Consider the following 14827-nt stretch of genomic DNA (forward strand, 5'->3'; position numbering starts at 1 on the left):
CACCCTTAATCTCCTCATTAATTCTTCATTATTCTAATGTTCCCATATTCCATCATTAATTCACATATACGTCAAACGCAAATCTCAAACTTATAATTATCATCATGTTCGGTGTTAATAATTACTATCCCCGCCATTTAGATGCTATTATTTGCTTATTACTTTATTTAATTTAAAGAAAGTATATTTTTTTATATTTAAAAATAATTTACTCTAATTTTTTTTAGTTTTTCCTTGACAACAGCCTTTACAATTGTAATGGACTAATAACCTATTTGCCCAAACTTCTAAAATCAGCTTATTTTGAAAAATATTTTTCTGAAAAGTGTTTTGAGTAGAAGCAGTTTATTATATTGTTTGACCAAGTTTCTAAAATCAACTTATTTTGAGAGGTACTTTTTTCAAAAATACTTTTAGTGAGATTTAGTTTGTGTTTTAATTTGAAAAATACTTCTCATCAGCAATTAGTATTTGACCAAATTTTTAAAAAGTGCTTTCTACTTCTCCAAAATTGCTTCTGCTTCTCCTCAAAAATATTTTTTTTCCTTCTAAAAGCTTTGCCAAACACAACTTTGGAAAAAAAAAAATATTTTTTTTTAAAAAAGAAGTGCTTTTAGCCTTGGAGAAACTTGGCCAAAGAGGCTAATATATTTGACTAATCAATTTAAAAAGCACTTTTAAGAAACACTAATGTTTAACCAAACTTTTAAAAAGTGCTTCTAAATATATTTTAAAAGTGCTATTTAAAAAGTAATTTTGGGGAAAAATTATTTTTTTCAACTTCTCAAAAATAGCTTATGTTTCTACTTAATTTTTTTTTTTCTCTTAAAAGCTTGGCCAAATATGCTAAAAAAAAAGAAACTTGGCCAAATAGACTATTAAAAAAAAAAAAAGGCCAAACAGGCTATAAATGTCATTCGAAAAATCTCTCTTTCGTGTTATTATCTTTTCTCCATTAGAGACAAAAATGACAACTGCCCTAATAAGAAGAATAAAAAGAACACAAAAGTCTAACGAATATATAGATTCCAACTTTCAGTCATATATTTCAGCACAAAGTCATACTATAGTTTTCAACAGCACTGAAACAGGAAAAAAATAATAATTTAAATCAAAATAAAAAACTGGGGAAACTAATAGGGGGAAGAGTGCGAATTTTCAATTTTAAACATTGAGAGGAAACAAAAAAAAATTTAAACATTGAAAAGAAATAAAGGAAATAAAGGAAAATAAAAGAAAGAAGAGAAAACAGCATTAAATTTGCTTGCATATGCTGTTGAAGTTAAAAGGTTCCATAATTTCCGTTCACAATCAAATCAATGATGAACTAAAAATCCACCACCACCACCTACTCCTCTAAAACGTCGTCGTTCTTCCAGTTTTTCAGCACTCTGCTACTCCCATTTTAGAGTTCAATTCCAGTGAAGTTTTAGCCATTTTGGATAAAAAATAATACTATCTCAATTTTGCAGTCAAAATTCACATATCTGAGGACAAAACAGTATCTGGGTTTTGCTCAAAGTTTCATTTTGCTATGAAAATTCACATATTCTTAAACTTCAAAGCAAAATAGTGTCTGGGTTGTGCTCAAAATTAAGTTGTCAGACCAATTTCACATTTTTTTTTAGCAAAACAGTATCTGGGTTTTGCACAAAAATTCCATTTTGCAGTTGAGATTCACATATATTCTTGAACTTTAAAGCAAACTAGAATCTGGGTTGTGCACAAAATTCGATTTTCACCAATTTCACGTATTTTTAAGCAAAACAGTTTCTGGGTTTTGACTTTGAGGCAAAATTGAATTTTGAGAAGATATGGGAAATCGATTTATTTGCATGATAAAGAAGGAAAATGAAAGGAATGGAGTAGGGTCAAGGAGTAAAAGAATGGAGAGATCAAAGAGGAGGTCATTAGTAGAAGAGGAGTTATTGCATCGACAAGCTTTGGCAATGGCAATTCAGCAGCATCAGTTGTCTCAAAGATTTGAGGGGTCAATGTCTAGACGTATTGGAGGATCCACTAGTTCTCGCCGTCGCACTGATTCTTCTGATCCCGCCCCCAATTTTAAGCAGCAGGTATATAATTTGTCAAGTTTTTTCCTTTATACAGTTGCTTTAGCTTTTCTTTTTTGTTCTTTTTTAGTATTGTAAGACTGGGTCTGAGAGGGATCTGGATGGAAAATTTGTTTAATTATTTTTTTGGTCTAGTTTAGTTCTGCTATGATGAGTTTGATGGGGTAGAGGTGGAAAAGTTAGCTTTTTTATCCCTTTTTCTTTTTTGTTTTGTTTTTGTATTTAGTAAAATTGATGGTAGAAATGATGTTTCTCTTTTTAGATTCTTGATATAATGTTGGTCTATTTCATTTTTGCTGTGATGGGTTTGATATGCGGAACACTGATTCTATCTTTTTGTATTTTGTGGAATTGGTGGTAGAAATGATTGATAGTGTGAGAAAGTGTAAAATAAAAAGGGAAAGAAGAGAAAGGCACTTTTTGTTGCAAAAAGTAAAAACTTTATCCCCTTTCACCTTTTTCCCATTTTTGAAATCTTCTTTAGAAAGGTGGAGTAGAAAAGAAAGAACAAAGCAAACTCTCAGAACCTACCTTTCTTTTACGTTTTTTTTCTTCTTATTTTTGGTGATACGCTAGATTCATGTTTGTTAGATTCTTAATTAAGTATTTCCTCTGTGTTTTGTTTTTGTTTTTGGAATTTCCTTTGGTTCTGGAAGTGTAGGGTTGAATATTGCCCGGGCCAGAGGCGGAGTCAAGATTTGAACCTTATGGTTCGAGATTGTAATTCTTTCAAGTTACTAGGTTCTAAATTAATAAGTTTTACATATCCAATGAATTTCTTAAAACAAATACATGGTTTGAACAAAAGCTACTGGGTCGGCCGAACCCGCATCCTGTGCTCTGCCTCCGCCCCGGGCCTGAAAAATCTTGGAACAATTTCTTTTTATATTAATTTATTGCATAGGCTGTAATTTTTCTTTGTGTATACTTTGATACGAGGACCCAAAAGCAAAAGCAATGTCCCTTTATTCTTGCTCTGTCACAGGAAATAGTAGCACTATTAGTATACCTGAGCAGATTATGTGAGTAGTTGCAATTCACATTATAGATAATGGGCAACTTTATATATAATTGCACCTTGCTTTGCCATTAGTCTACGGCAAAGGTTACCAGGAATAAAATTACTTCAGATTTCAGTGCACAGCTTATATATTATCTGTTAATTCTTAGATTATTGTTCTGCATTCTGTATTTTCACTAAATTATGTGATGTAAATAAAAACAACTTACAGGAAGAACAGAAATTAGATCTAGGTTGAGCAAGACAACTTTCTACGGGCTTTTACACAGCAGTTGTGAGAAAAGATAAAACGAAAATACTGAATATCATATCTTTTAGACACAAACAACTTATACATACTTTTGTTACCAGTAGGTGTTCGCAATGAAAACTTTTGACTTGATAAAAAATAGAATTCTCGATTTGTTTATTTAAAGTAGAAATATAGTTTTGTTGTAGCTAAATGCTAACTGGTTGTCGAAAATGGGAAATCTTGGCAGTGCATAATGTGTTTATTGTGCTTAACCAGGCTTAATGAAAGAAGAACAGTATATGCTTAGAATTTCATGTAAATTGATGAGGAAGTCGCGGGACTACACTTTCGTCAGATTGATGATACAATAACCTTCAACATCTTTTAGAAAAACTCCAGAATGTTCTCGTGTCACTCCTTTTTATTTATTTTATAAATTACATGTGTCACTATTTGTTGCCTTACAAATATTTATGCTGTAAAGTTACCAGAATGTTTGGAGAGCATCAAGACAAAGAAGTTCGTTTTGGTACATGGAGAAGGATTTGGAGCTTGGTGTTGGTACAAAAATATTGCTTTATTGGAGGAAACTGGATTGCTGCCCACGACCGTAGATCTCACTGGATCTGGGATTGATCTGACAGATACAAAAAATGTTACAACACTGGCGGAGTACTCAAAACCATTGATTGATTATCTGGAGAACTTGCCGGAGGATGAAAATGTATGAGCAGAATTCTTGTAGAATTTTAACTATGAAAGATTAACTTTGTATGTTAATCTAAAAATGATTTTGTGTCCTCCTTTAGGTAATTTTGGTAGGTCACAGTGTTGGAGGTGCTTGTGTTTGCTATGCTTTGGAGCTTTACCCACAGAAAATTGCCAAAGCAGTATTTCTTTGTGCTACAATGATATCTGATGGACAGAGGCCTTTTAATGTGTTTGCCGGAGAGGTACATATCCTATACGACCAAAAACGTAACAAATACTAGAAAAACGGTTGTTGACAACTTGTTGCTGATTTGCTAACCTGTTGAACAATTATGTTTTATTGCAATTCGTAGTTTTTAAAAGTACTTTTGTTTAGATGAAGTAGTCTAGAAGTACTTTGAGCAAAATAAAAATTGCTCCAGTGTGTATGTGGAAAAAGATACAGTTACCACACCATGAGTCGTCTCAAAATTGGTCCCGAGTTTGCAGTCATGGCTCCTGAAAGCACCATTTCATTTTGGTTGGGATTTCATAGAGTTGCTATACTATTTTTGTTGCTTAAAGTGCTAAAAATAATAAAGTTTGCAAAAGAAATACAGCAATGTATGTGGAACAAGGTCCAGAAAGTAGATCTTTTTGGGGGGAAGAGATTTAGAGTTCACTGATCCCCTTTTAAAACATTTTACTTTTTCTTTAAAATGTTACACATCAGCACTAGCTTCAGAACACTTCATTTTAGCAAATTCTTTGTATGAGTAGTCAGCTCCATACAACATTGGGACTTTTTATTTGTTGATGAAGTAGAGCTGATAATATCAACGAGCCAACATACACAAATGATTCTTTTCTTTGTGGCAACAAGTTTCCGCGGTGCTTCTTCTCTACCTTGAGCCTTACCAAGTTTTCTTGGCTGAAAGCATGTTCAAGCTTTTACAAAAGTCTATTTTCTCTTTCCTAAAATTTTATCCTTGTTTTTATGAGACGATGTTGATTGAACTTGTGATCTAGATCATCTTATCTTGATGACATATAAACACACAGATATATAGAGGCCTCTACAAGAGAATAGACCCCGGATATGGGAAGAAAAAGAAAAACAACTGAAAATGGGAATATGAGCGGTGTTGGACTGATTTAGAAGAGATAGGAGATTTGTAGTTGCATGTTAGTGGCAGATGTTGGACTGATGTAACTTGTACCATGTACCTTTTTAATAAAATCTTTATCAAAAAAAAAAAGGGGAACATGAGCGGTGTAAGCTTTTGATCGGAATTCTCAGCATTTAAACTGTTCCACATCGCAATCCAGCCTCATACTGACCAGTTCATGTTCTTCAGTGATCTTTTATAATGAGTTGAAAGTTGGAATTTTAACTCTTTGGCAAAGTGGAATAGGAACAAATGAGTTTGAACACTGAATGAAAAATTCAGTTCTTCCATGTTGTAATATGCATCAGGCAGAATTGATGAGGTCAAAAAGGACAGGATACGTATCGTTAAACCACTGGTTGGTTCATAGGCTCTTTCATTATAACCGAGCAATTGAATATCTCATCATTCACTCCCCAGAATATTTCTGAAATGCTATTATAGTGTCAGTCAAATATTGTTATATATCTATCCTCCATCATAATGTTTACTTGAGGTCTATTTTGCAGCTTGGGTCCGCAGAGCTTTTCATGCAGGAGTCTAAGTTTTTAATTTATGGGAATGGTAAAGAGAAGCCTCCTACTGGCTTCATGTTTGAGAAGGAGCAGATGCATGGACTATATTTCAATCAATCTCCTGCAAAGGTACTTCCATTATACAATCAGCAGAAGTTCTTACCGTGCTAATTTGTCATTCCTAGTGCGCTGCAAATGCATGTGGTTTCTAGTGTGTTAAGCTATGGCTTAGTACTTGAAAAATGCAGATGCATCAGCTAGCTAATTCATCTTCTCCGCTCACCTTTCCCTTTCTTTGCAAGGGACTGGGAGCGAGAGTGGCAGTAGGACAGGATATTTCTGGTGATGGCATAAGCATTTCTGGGGTCAAAGACATTAAAGCAACTCCATGTCAAAAGAATAAAAGAAAAATGAAAGTAATAGAAGCACTTCCAACATTCAGTGATGGTGAAGTAGTCCTTCCATCCCGAATGTTTGCCCCAGATTCAGACGTCCAAGGATCAAATCAGGATTTGGCTTTAGGACTAAGTTCAAAAATAATTGTAGGGTGAAAGATAAAAGTAATAAACTAACACAGAAAGGTAATGGATTTATAAATTTCGAAAGTTGCATCATCTATTTGAAGATGCCCTTGGCTGAATTTCAATTTGGTTTTTGAGTAGTAAAAATGGAGAAAACATTTTGGATCAAGGGGGTACATAATTTTTATCCCATGCCTACAACAACAATAACAACGACGACCCAGTAAAATCCCACAAGTGGGGTCTGGGGAGGGTAGTGTATACGCAGACCTTACCCCTACCCGACTTTTATCCCATGCCTATTTCACAAAAAATATATTAGAGTGTGTTCTCGTTGTTCTGAATTGTATGACAATGTTGGTTTATGCTTGTTGAGCTAAGCAGTTCCAATAGGAAGTAATGTTTCCAAGGAAGTATATAGCTACTTCCAAAGCGACTTATCTGAGAGTGAGTGAGATTTTGTTTTTGCGCTGGTTTCAAGCACAATATCATAGAAGGGATACTAAAAAAGCACCTACAAGAGTATATAGTAAGCATTACAAAAAAGAGGAAATAGCTTTGTGTCTGCTGAAGATATGCTTAGATAACTGAAATTTTCAATTCTGGTCGCTTGTGATAAAACTATAGAGAAGTGGAACATAATCTCCTTTCTGATTGCTGACTTAATCTTCCCAGAGTCAAATAACACGTAATTTTGGAAGCAAAATTATTATGAAGAAAGACCTGGAAAGTATTTGATGTTTCTTCAGATGTTTATGGTGCTGTCATTTTCTGTAGGATGTTGCTTTGGCAATGGTTTCGATGAGACCAATTCCTCTTGGTCCAATAATGGAGAAGCTATCGTTGACACCTGAAAAATATGGAACAAGTCGTAGATTTTATGTCCAGACATTGGATGATCATGCTCTTTCACCTGATGTCCAAGAAAAACTTGTGAGGGAAAACCCTCCTGAAGGTGTCTTCAAGATCAAAGGCAGTGACCATTGTCCATTCTTTTCCAAGCCACAGTCGCTGCATAAAATTTTGGTCGAAATTGCTCAGATTCCATAGTAATGTACATAAGAGGAGATCTTTTACTTCTTAAGGAAAATAGCTTTTGTTGGTTCTTTTAGCGGCTGTACAATCTGTTCCATGAGGCTTTTGGTTGTATAGAAGAAATTTAGTTAGGTTGTCATGTTCCATATCCAGTTTCATACTCAATTAGTTTCATTTATTTCTTTTAAAGAATGAAATACATTTGGTTATAGTTATCCAACTTGTAATTTTCTTCTATTATTAGTTGCTCTATTAACACAGGTGACAATGTCAACTGACACTAATCATTCTGTTGTCATAATTAACCGATGATTGACTAACATTGTAATCATTGGTTCTGGTCTTTATGTTAAAGATCATGCTGACTTTGGCTTGCAGTTCTAAACTCTCCTGCTATTATGTGATCACTGAGTTTCTAAAGATAGTGATGTAAAGTCTGTTATTGAGTTTTTTCAAGAAAATGCTATAGAGGGTGCAAATTGATTCAGAATGAGGAATTAGATGAGGCTCAAGGGACCAAAAGCTTCTTTTTGAATTTGGACACTTCAATTGAAAAGATTTAGGAAGCAACTTTAAAATGCAGAGCATTCCCATCGTATCCTACTACAAACAAAAAAACCATTTATTAACCAACATATCAGCCATCTCTGAATTACAAAAAGTCATGAGATAAACTGAGTGAGTTACTCACTACACAACTTAGGAGAAAAACCATTTATATCCAATAAAATAAGCAACCTTGGTCTTTGCAGAATGGAGTTGAATTGACTGTGTAATGGATTTAAAATTGATTAACATAGCACTACATTGTGTTTTCCCTGTTGGACATGAAATAGCTGAACTGATTATAGAGCATGAATGCCATGAATTAGAACGAAAAGTAGAGAGGAAACTGGAATTATTTGAATGAATCGGAAGCAAATGCAGAGGTATAAACTGAGTGAGTTACTCACTACACAACTTAGGAGAAAAACCATTTATATCCAATAAAATAAGCAACCTTGGTCTTTGCAGAATGGAGTTGAATTGACTGTGTAATGGATTTAAAATTGATTAACATAGCACTACATTGTGTTTTCCCTGTTGGACATGAAATAGCTGAACTGATTATAGAGCATGAATGCCATGAATTAGAACGAAAAGTAGAGAGGAAACTGGAATTATTTGAATGAATCGGAAGCAAATGCAGAGGTAAGTTTAACACCATATAAGCAATTGAGATCACTGTTTCTTATACTCCTTTAACATTTGTTAATGTAGATGAAACACTTAAAAGCGGATCAAGACAAAAGAAAGCTAAGTAGCAGTTGGCCTTCATTAAAAAACTAAAACGAATACAATCATATACATTCATAAATGCTGAATCATGCATCTACTAGAATAAAGATTTACGGAGCTAGCTAGTTGAAATGCTTCGTTTGGCTCTATCATCGTAATCTGTATCTTCCAATTCCATCCTAGACAACCAATATAACTGGTCTTCATGTTCCTTCTCAAAAGTAGCCACTTCTGAATAGTGGACTGAAGTATCAGATACCGACTGATCAACATTGAACATGGCCGTGGCTTCAACAGGATAAGTGGCCTCTGTAGGTTCCGCTGTTACTGCTAATAGCTCGGCAATATTCACCTCTACATTAACCTCGGGCACAACATCTAATATCGGATTTGGTTCGTCGAATTCCTTTCCATCCCATTGATACAAGTCATCAGGCACTTGTAATTCCACAGCCTGATGTGATTCTTGAAAAGCCATAGTTGCAGAGTCAAAAGTGTTCCAAATTTATTTGAGAATATTCAATATGTGCTGAATTGCTGCTCATATCTGGCATCGAAGAATCCATTATATCCCATTCATTCAAGCCAAGCACATCTTCGGGCACTGACTGATCAAAGCTCATCAAATTCATTCGAGACATATAAGTAACTTCAGAATATTCAACATGTGCTGAATGGCTGCTCATATCTGGCATCGAAGGATCCAAATTGAGCATGCCCGTGTCTTCAACAGAATGTTGCCCACAAGTATAAGCAGCCTCTGTAGGTTCAACTACTGCTGCTAATGGCTCAACAATATTCGCCTCTACATCAACCTCGGGCACATCATCTAATATCTGATTTAATTTGTCCAATTCCTTTCCATCCCATTGATACAAATCATCAGTCACATCTAATTCAGGCGCCTCAAAAGTAGTCCCTTCAGCTGGTTCGTCCACTATTTGTAATGGTTCATCAACACTATTATTCATCACTTGAAAAGCCATCGTTTCAGAGTGTTCCAAATTCTTGCACATATTATAATAATCCTTGCAATTATTAGTAGCCAACAAGTCATCAACAGAACTCGTTACCTCATCAGAATCATTATTCAACGTCGTGATTGTGGAAGTTTCAGATGAACTGTTAACGTGCTTCAGCTTCTTGATGGCGCAAAGAACATAATCTCTACAGTCTTGGCCGAACTTGTGAAGAATAACCTTAGAAAGCTCCTACTTCTTCATGAGCCAATGTCCATCTTTCTGATCTTCAGGGTAAAACTCTTTATTCTTGTAAGACAAATTTGTCTTGTATCCAATATTAACCACTGACGATGCGTTTCCCATATTTTTGTAGTGAACTGGTTTGCCCTTGTTGTCCTGTTTCCAAGTTCCCTTGTTTCCGACAGCACGATGATACCTCGCCTTGCTTTTCTTCTTCAGCTTTGTGATAAGTAGCGATAACTACTGATGTCCTCATCATCACCACAGGGTACTCCGTTGTCGTATATCTCCCAAGATTCTTGTTTGCCATAGACATCAACGTTAGTGGTAATAAATCCAGAATCATGCATCTCTTGTCCAACGACGAATCTCAACAAGAACATAAGTCCTTCTGAATCGATGGGACGGAAACGGAAACCCTCTTGACCAAGTTGTTGTAACTGCTCCACGAATCTCAACAAGAACGTAACTTTGTTCTGAATATTTTACCTTACAACTGAATGGCAATGAAACAGAACAAGAATGAAAAGAACGTACTGTAATAACTTGAAGAGAGAGAATGAAGTTTGAGAGTATTACTTTGAATTTATAGTTTGAAGTACCTTCATTTAGGAAATTATTACATAGGAAACAATTAAGTAGGGGTTACGTTGGTTAATTATTACTTAGGCAACAAGTAGGGCTTACGTTGGCTAATTACTTATGGAAACTATTCTTTTCCCAATCATATATGGAAAACTTCTGTTTGGCCCTAGTTGTACATATGTATTCTTTTCGATGATTAAAGATAGTTATTACTCTAATTTTCAACATTTATATGTACTTTCTTTGTAATATAAAGAGACAATGCCAAATCATTATGCGCTAATTAGATTAATTTTTTGAAAATTTATAAATTTAAAATGTTAATAAGGAAATAGTAGTAAAGAAAATTCCACTTAATTCCAACTCTATCTTTCTTTATACTATAAGCTAATTTAAAGTATTTGGTGTTTGGAACTTTTTGCCCACTCAAATAAGCTATCCATGGCCCTAGCTACCCAACCCTACCTTCTAATTTCAAAGTTATCTGAAAGATAAATAAAAACTCTACGACTATGGATTAATTATAATAGAATCGAAAGTTCAATCACGCTGAGAATATAATATAATGAAAAAGGGAACCTATTCTTTGATGAAACATGAATGTAGCAAATGCACTTGATCTTAGTCAATAATCAAGTAAGAAGGAACGTAAACATTGAAAGTTTGCACATTGATATTCTATTATTAAGTGAATGTAAAACATTTAAAGTTTGCGAATGCACAACCTAAAATTGTGAATAGAATTGTTTTAATGTTTCGAAGGAATCTCAAAAAATTGGAAACATGTTATATTAATTGGAACAAAGAAAGCAGTGTTTTGCTCATAAAACTGTACAGGAGCTTCCGGCAATGATCACGCCCAACTATGCCTAGGTAAAGGATTAGCGATTGTTACAAATATAATTCCATTTAATAATAAAGAGTCGAATCCCATAGGGAATTAACCTATCAATCCTAACTTAACCTATCATAAGAATTCAGCAAATCAACTCTCCAAATTATTCAAACAATAATTTTTTATTGTTTAACTAATTTATTGCAACTAAACGAAATGCAGTAAATTATCAACTTATTGAGCAAGAGTAGTAGATAAGTTTACGGAAACCTAAAGTTATGATTTCCCCAATTGTCGAAATCCTTCTCGCTATGTTAACTAAAATCTCGATCACCTAATTATCCTCTACCGATTGTGAGCACTTTACTTATCCTGATTCTCTCTCGAGCAATCACGGTAATTTACTAGATATATTCTCTCGAACTACTCTAGCAATCTCTTATCGCTTACTTTGACCATGTTAAGCTTCGTTATCTCTAATCTTACTTTTAAACCCACCATATTGATCTCTCATACACTTAGGGATTGACATTGTTTAATAATTACCTAAATATACATTCTTTTCTCAAGCATCACATAATAAATAGGCACAGTCAATTGAGGGCTCTTCGATCAACATAATTACGCATATAATTGAACAAGTAAAGAAGTTCAAAAGGTTCTATCAAAATCTTAGATAATAGAATCAACTATTCATAATAGTCTGCATGATTACACTACTAGAATTCATCACCAATGATATAAAAAATGAAGAAAATAGATTAAACTCGTTTTTGAATCTTCCGCTATGCTCCTGGCTTGTTCTTGCGTTCTAAGGTGTTGTGTAACCCTTCAAAAATGCATCCAATTTGTATTTATACGGAATAGGGTTGATATGAGGCAACCTTGTGCTCTCTTATTTTGGACAGAAAAACTGAGTCGCGTGCCTAGGGCTCGCATGACACTAGACCCCCTGGCACGCTCTCAGTTCCTTCTTTTTTTCTTTCCTCGCGTAGGAGCTGGTGCCAAGTGCTATACTTTACTGGTTGTGATTCATGTTTAAGGCCCTAGCATGCCCGCCTATCGCACGAGGTGCCAATTGTCGCACGCTCTCAGGTTTTGCTTCTCCACTTCTTTTTGCGTCAAATTATCCTATTTTCATCAACTTCCAACCAAGCTCGTTTCTACACACAAAAAACACGTAATGAGCACTTTCACAATTATAAGCATGTGATCTCCCGCAACTCACGTGCAAAACGATATGAAAACATGTTCAAAACATGCATTTTTGTCATTTATCACGGTAGCACTCATTAGCTTGTTTCTCCTTATGTAATGAAAAGATAGTTCTTTTCATCGAACTTAGTCACACTTTCACTCAATTATTCATGTTTACAAAAAACATTATTCAACTTCTACTGGATTTTCAAAGTCAAGTAGACAAATAATGATTTGGCTGTATGTTTTTGGCGCCAAACAACTCGGCTTAGTATAGCGCGTCTCTATACAAAAAAAGAAAAAAAAAAGGATAAAAAAGAGTATGCTTCTTACATCACCCAAAGGTGACTTTATCTTGGACATGCACTGAGTTTATTATATTAGCTTGAATTACGTTTTGCTTCAGTCATGGAAGAAAAATAATATCGATTGACTGTGTTGGTTTTGAGATATAGTATATCCTAAAAGGTGATGCATATGCACTACATTTAACTGAGAATACTCATGACTGAGAATTGAACGAGATAGTCATCTTTTCTTGGTAATACTTCCATAGGGAAGTGGTGGAATCAATAATGAGGAGTGATCTAAGAATCGATAATTGAATCAACAATTGAGAAAATAATGAAAGGACTTTCAAAGTTTTTATTAGTTGAAATAGCAACCTAAAGGTATCTTTGAAGTGGAAAGCATGAAAAGGAGAATTTACGTGAGTGACTTAACTTTAGAGAATCCAAATTTTTTGGTAAGGTGTGACACTAATCTAGCATAGTAATCCGATTCCGGAAGTTGGAATATGTCCTTCATGTTATTTATGAATTGTGTGTAAAATTTGAGGTCAATCGGAGTTGTTTCGGTATGAATCGGGATTAGTTTTGAAATTCGGAAGTTCATAGTTTCAATAGGCTTGAATTGGGTTGCGATTCGTATAATCGATATTTGTTGATGTGATTTTTGGCCACGAGTAGGTCTGTAATGTGTTTTGGAACTTGTTGGTATGTTCGGATGAGGTCCCGGGGGCCCCGGGTGTGATTCAGATTGAATCCGGAACAATTTTGAACTTAATGCATTGTTGAAGCACTTCTGTTCTGGTGTCATCGCACCTGAGGAGGGTTTGACCGAAGGTGCGGACATGCAAATGCGAGAGGCTGATCGCAAAAGTGAACTGTGGCTTGCCCATATCAGACCGCTAATGCGGTCAAAGTTCTGCAGAAGCAGACTCGCAGGAGCGAGTGGGGAGCGCAGAAGCGGCAATGGCTGGCCAAGCCTGGGGTCGCAGAAGCGGAGCCTCCTCCGAGGACGCGAGAGAGCAGATGCGCCCATGTTCTGCAGGAGCGGACACGCAGTTGCGCGATTTGGTCCACAGAAGCGGAGGATGCTGGGCTTAGTGAGAACCGCACCTGCGATGAAAATTCCGCAGATTCGGTTGTGGGTTCGCATATGCGAATTCACTAGGCAGAATAGGGCTAAGTTCGAGGGTTTGATTTCATTATTCATTTTTGGACCTAGAAAGCTCTGTATGTGCCGATTCTTTGAGATACTTTCAAGAAATTTATGAGAGTAATAGATTCTTACTTGGTTTTGATTATATTACACGAATCCATTGTTATTTGCATCATTTAATTAGTGATTTGAGTTGGAAATTTGGGGAAAAATTGTGAAAATTTCTTAAGCTAAATTTTGGGGATTTGAAAGGCGATTTGAGTTCGGATTCGAGTAATTCTTGTATGATTGGACTCGTTATCGAATGGGTGTTCAAATTTTATAATTTTGGTCAGGTTCCGAGATGCGGGCCCTGTTTGACTTTTTGAGTTGACTTTATGTTTTTTTGTAAAGATCATAACTTTATTGTTCGGAATAGTTTTCTATAGTTTATATTAATGGAATAAATTTATTTTGGCTAGATTCGAGCCGTTCGAAATTGGATAATCTAGGAAAAAGCTTACTAGTGGATTAAGTTAGCTTGTTTTGAGGTAAGTGTCTTGCTTAACTTTGTGTGGGGGAAACTTCCCCTTAGGATTGGTGTTGTTTTGCATTAATTGTGATATGTGAAAGCCGTGTATGCAAGGTGACGAGTGTGTACATACGCTAAATGTGGAAATTTACCGGTTTTAATTATGTAGTTTCCTTTCATGCCTTAATAGAGTTACCTTAACATGTTATAACCATAATCCTTAGTCTATCTTCACATGCTCTACTTGTCTTATCTCTTCCTTGTTAATTGCCTTTACATGATTAGTTGAAGTATTGTTTCCTCGATTCCTTATTCATTATTTAATCGTTGGGTTCCTTACTTGAAGTTGTTATTTTTGGAATATCTTGTTGTTGAAATTGGTATTGAGTTATAAAGGCCGTGATTTACATTGAGAAAAAGTTGTAAAGTTGTGAAATATTATTCTTGTTGAGTTATTCACTTCCAGTTGTTATTGTGAGACTCTTGTGCATATTGTGGTTGAGCCATGGGCTATTTGTTGT

General features: G+C 35.2%; 1 protein-coding gene across 1 annotated transcript; it reads left to right on the forward strand.

Moving 5' to 3' along the window:
- The first annotated feature begins 1239 nt into the window (after nt 1–1239).
- Nucleotides 1240–7539, forward strand: LOC104118923 (putative methylesterase 14, chloroplastic). The gene is made up of 5 exons (XM_009630314.4): nt 1240–2075; nt 3810–4049; nt 4135–4278; nt 5694–5828; nt 6998–7539. The coding sequence occupies exons 1-5, from the start codon at nt 1815–1817 to the stop codon at nt 7268–7270; spliced, it is 1053 nt and encodes a 350-aa protein (XP_009628609.1). The 5' UTR covers nt 1240–1814; the 3' UTR covers nt 7271–7539.
- Nucleotides 7540–14827: the final 7288 nt, after the last annotated feature.

The sequence above is a fragment of the Nicotiana tomentosiformis genome, chromosome 3 (assembly GCF_000390325.3).
Source record: "Nicotiana tomentosiformis chromosome 3, ASM39032v3, whole genome shotgun sequence".
NCBI classification, from domain to species: domain Eukaryota; kingdom Viridiplantae; phylum Streptophyta; class Magnoliopsida; order Solanales; family Solanaceae; genus Nicotiana; species Nicotiana tomentosiformis.

What these genes read in the sequence shown, in the direction of transcription:
- LOC104118923 (XM_009630314.4), top strand. Translation starts at nt 1,815, where the DNA reads ATGGGAAATCGATTTATTTGCATGATAAAGAAGGAAAATGAAAGGAAT. An exon ending in CCCCCAATTTTAAGCAGCAG is followed by an intron (nt 2,076 to 3,809) that starts GTATATAATTTG and finishes TATGCTGTAAAG; the next exon opens with TTACCAGAATGTTTGGAGAG. An exon ending in ACTTGCCGGAGGATGAAAAT is followed by an intron (nt 4,050 to 4,134) that starts GTATGAGCAGAA and finishes GTCCTCCTTTAG; the next exon opens with GTAATTTTGGTAGGTCACAG.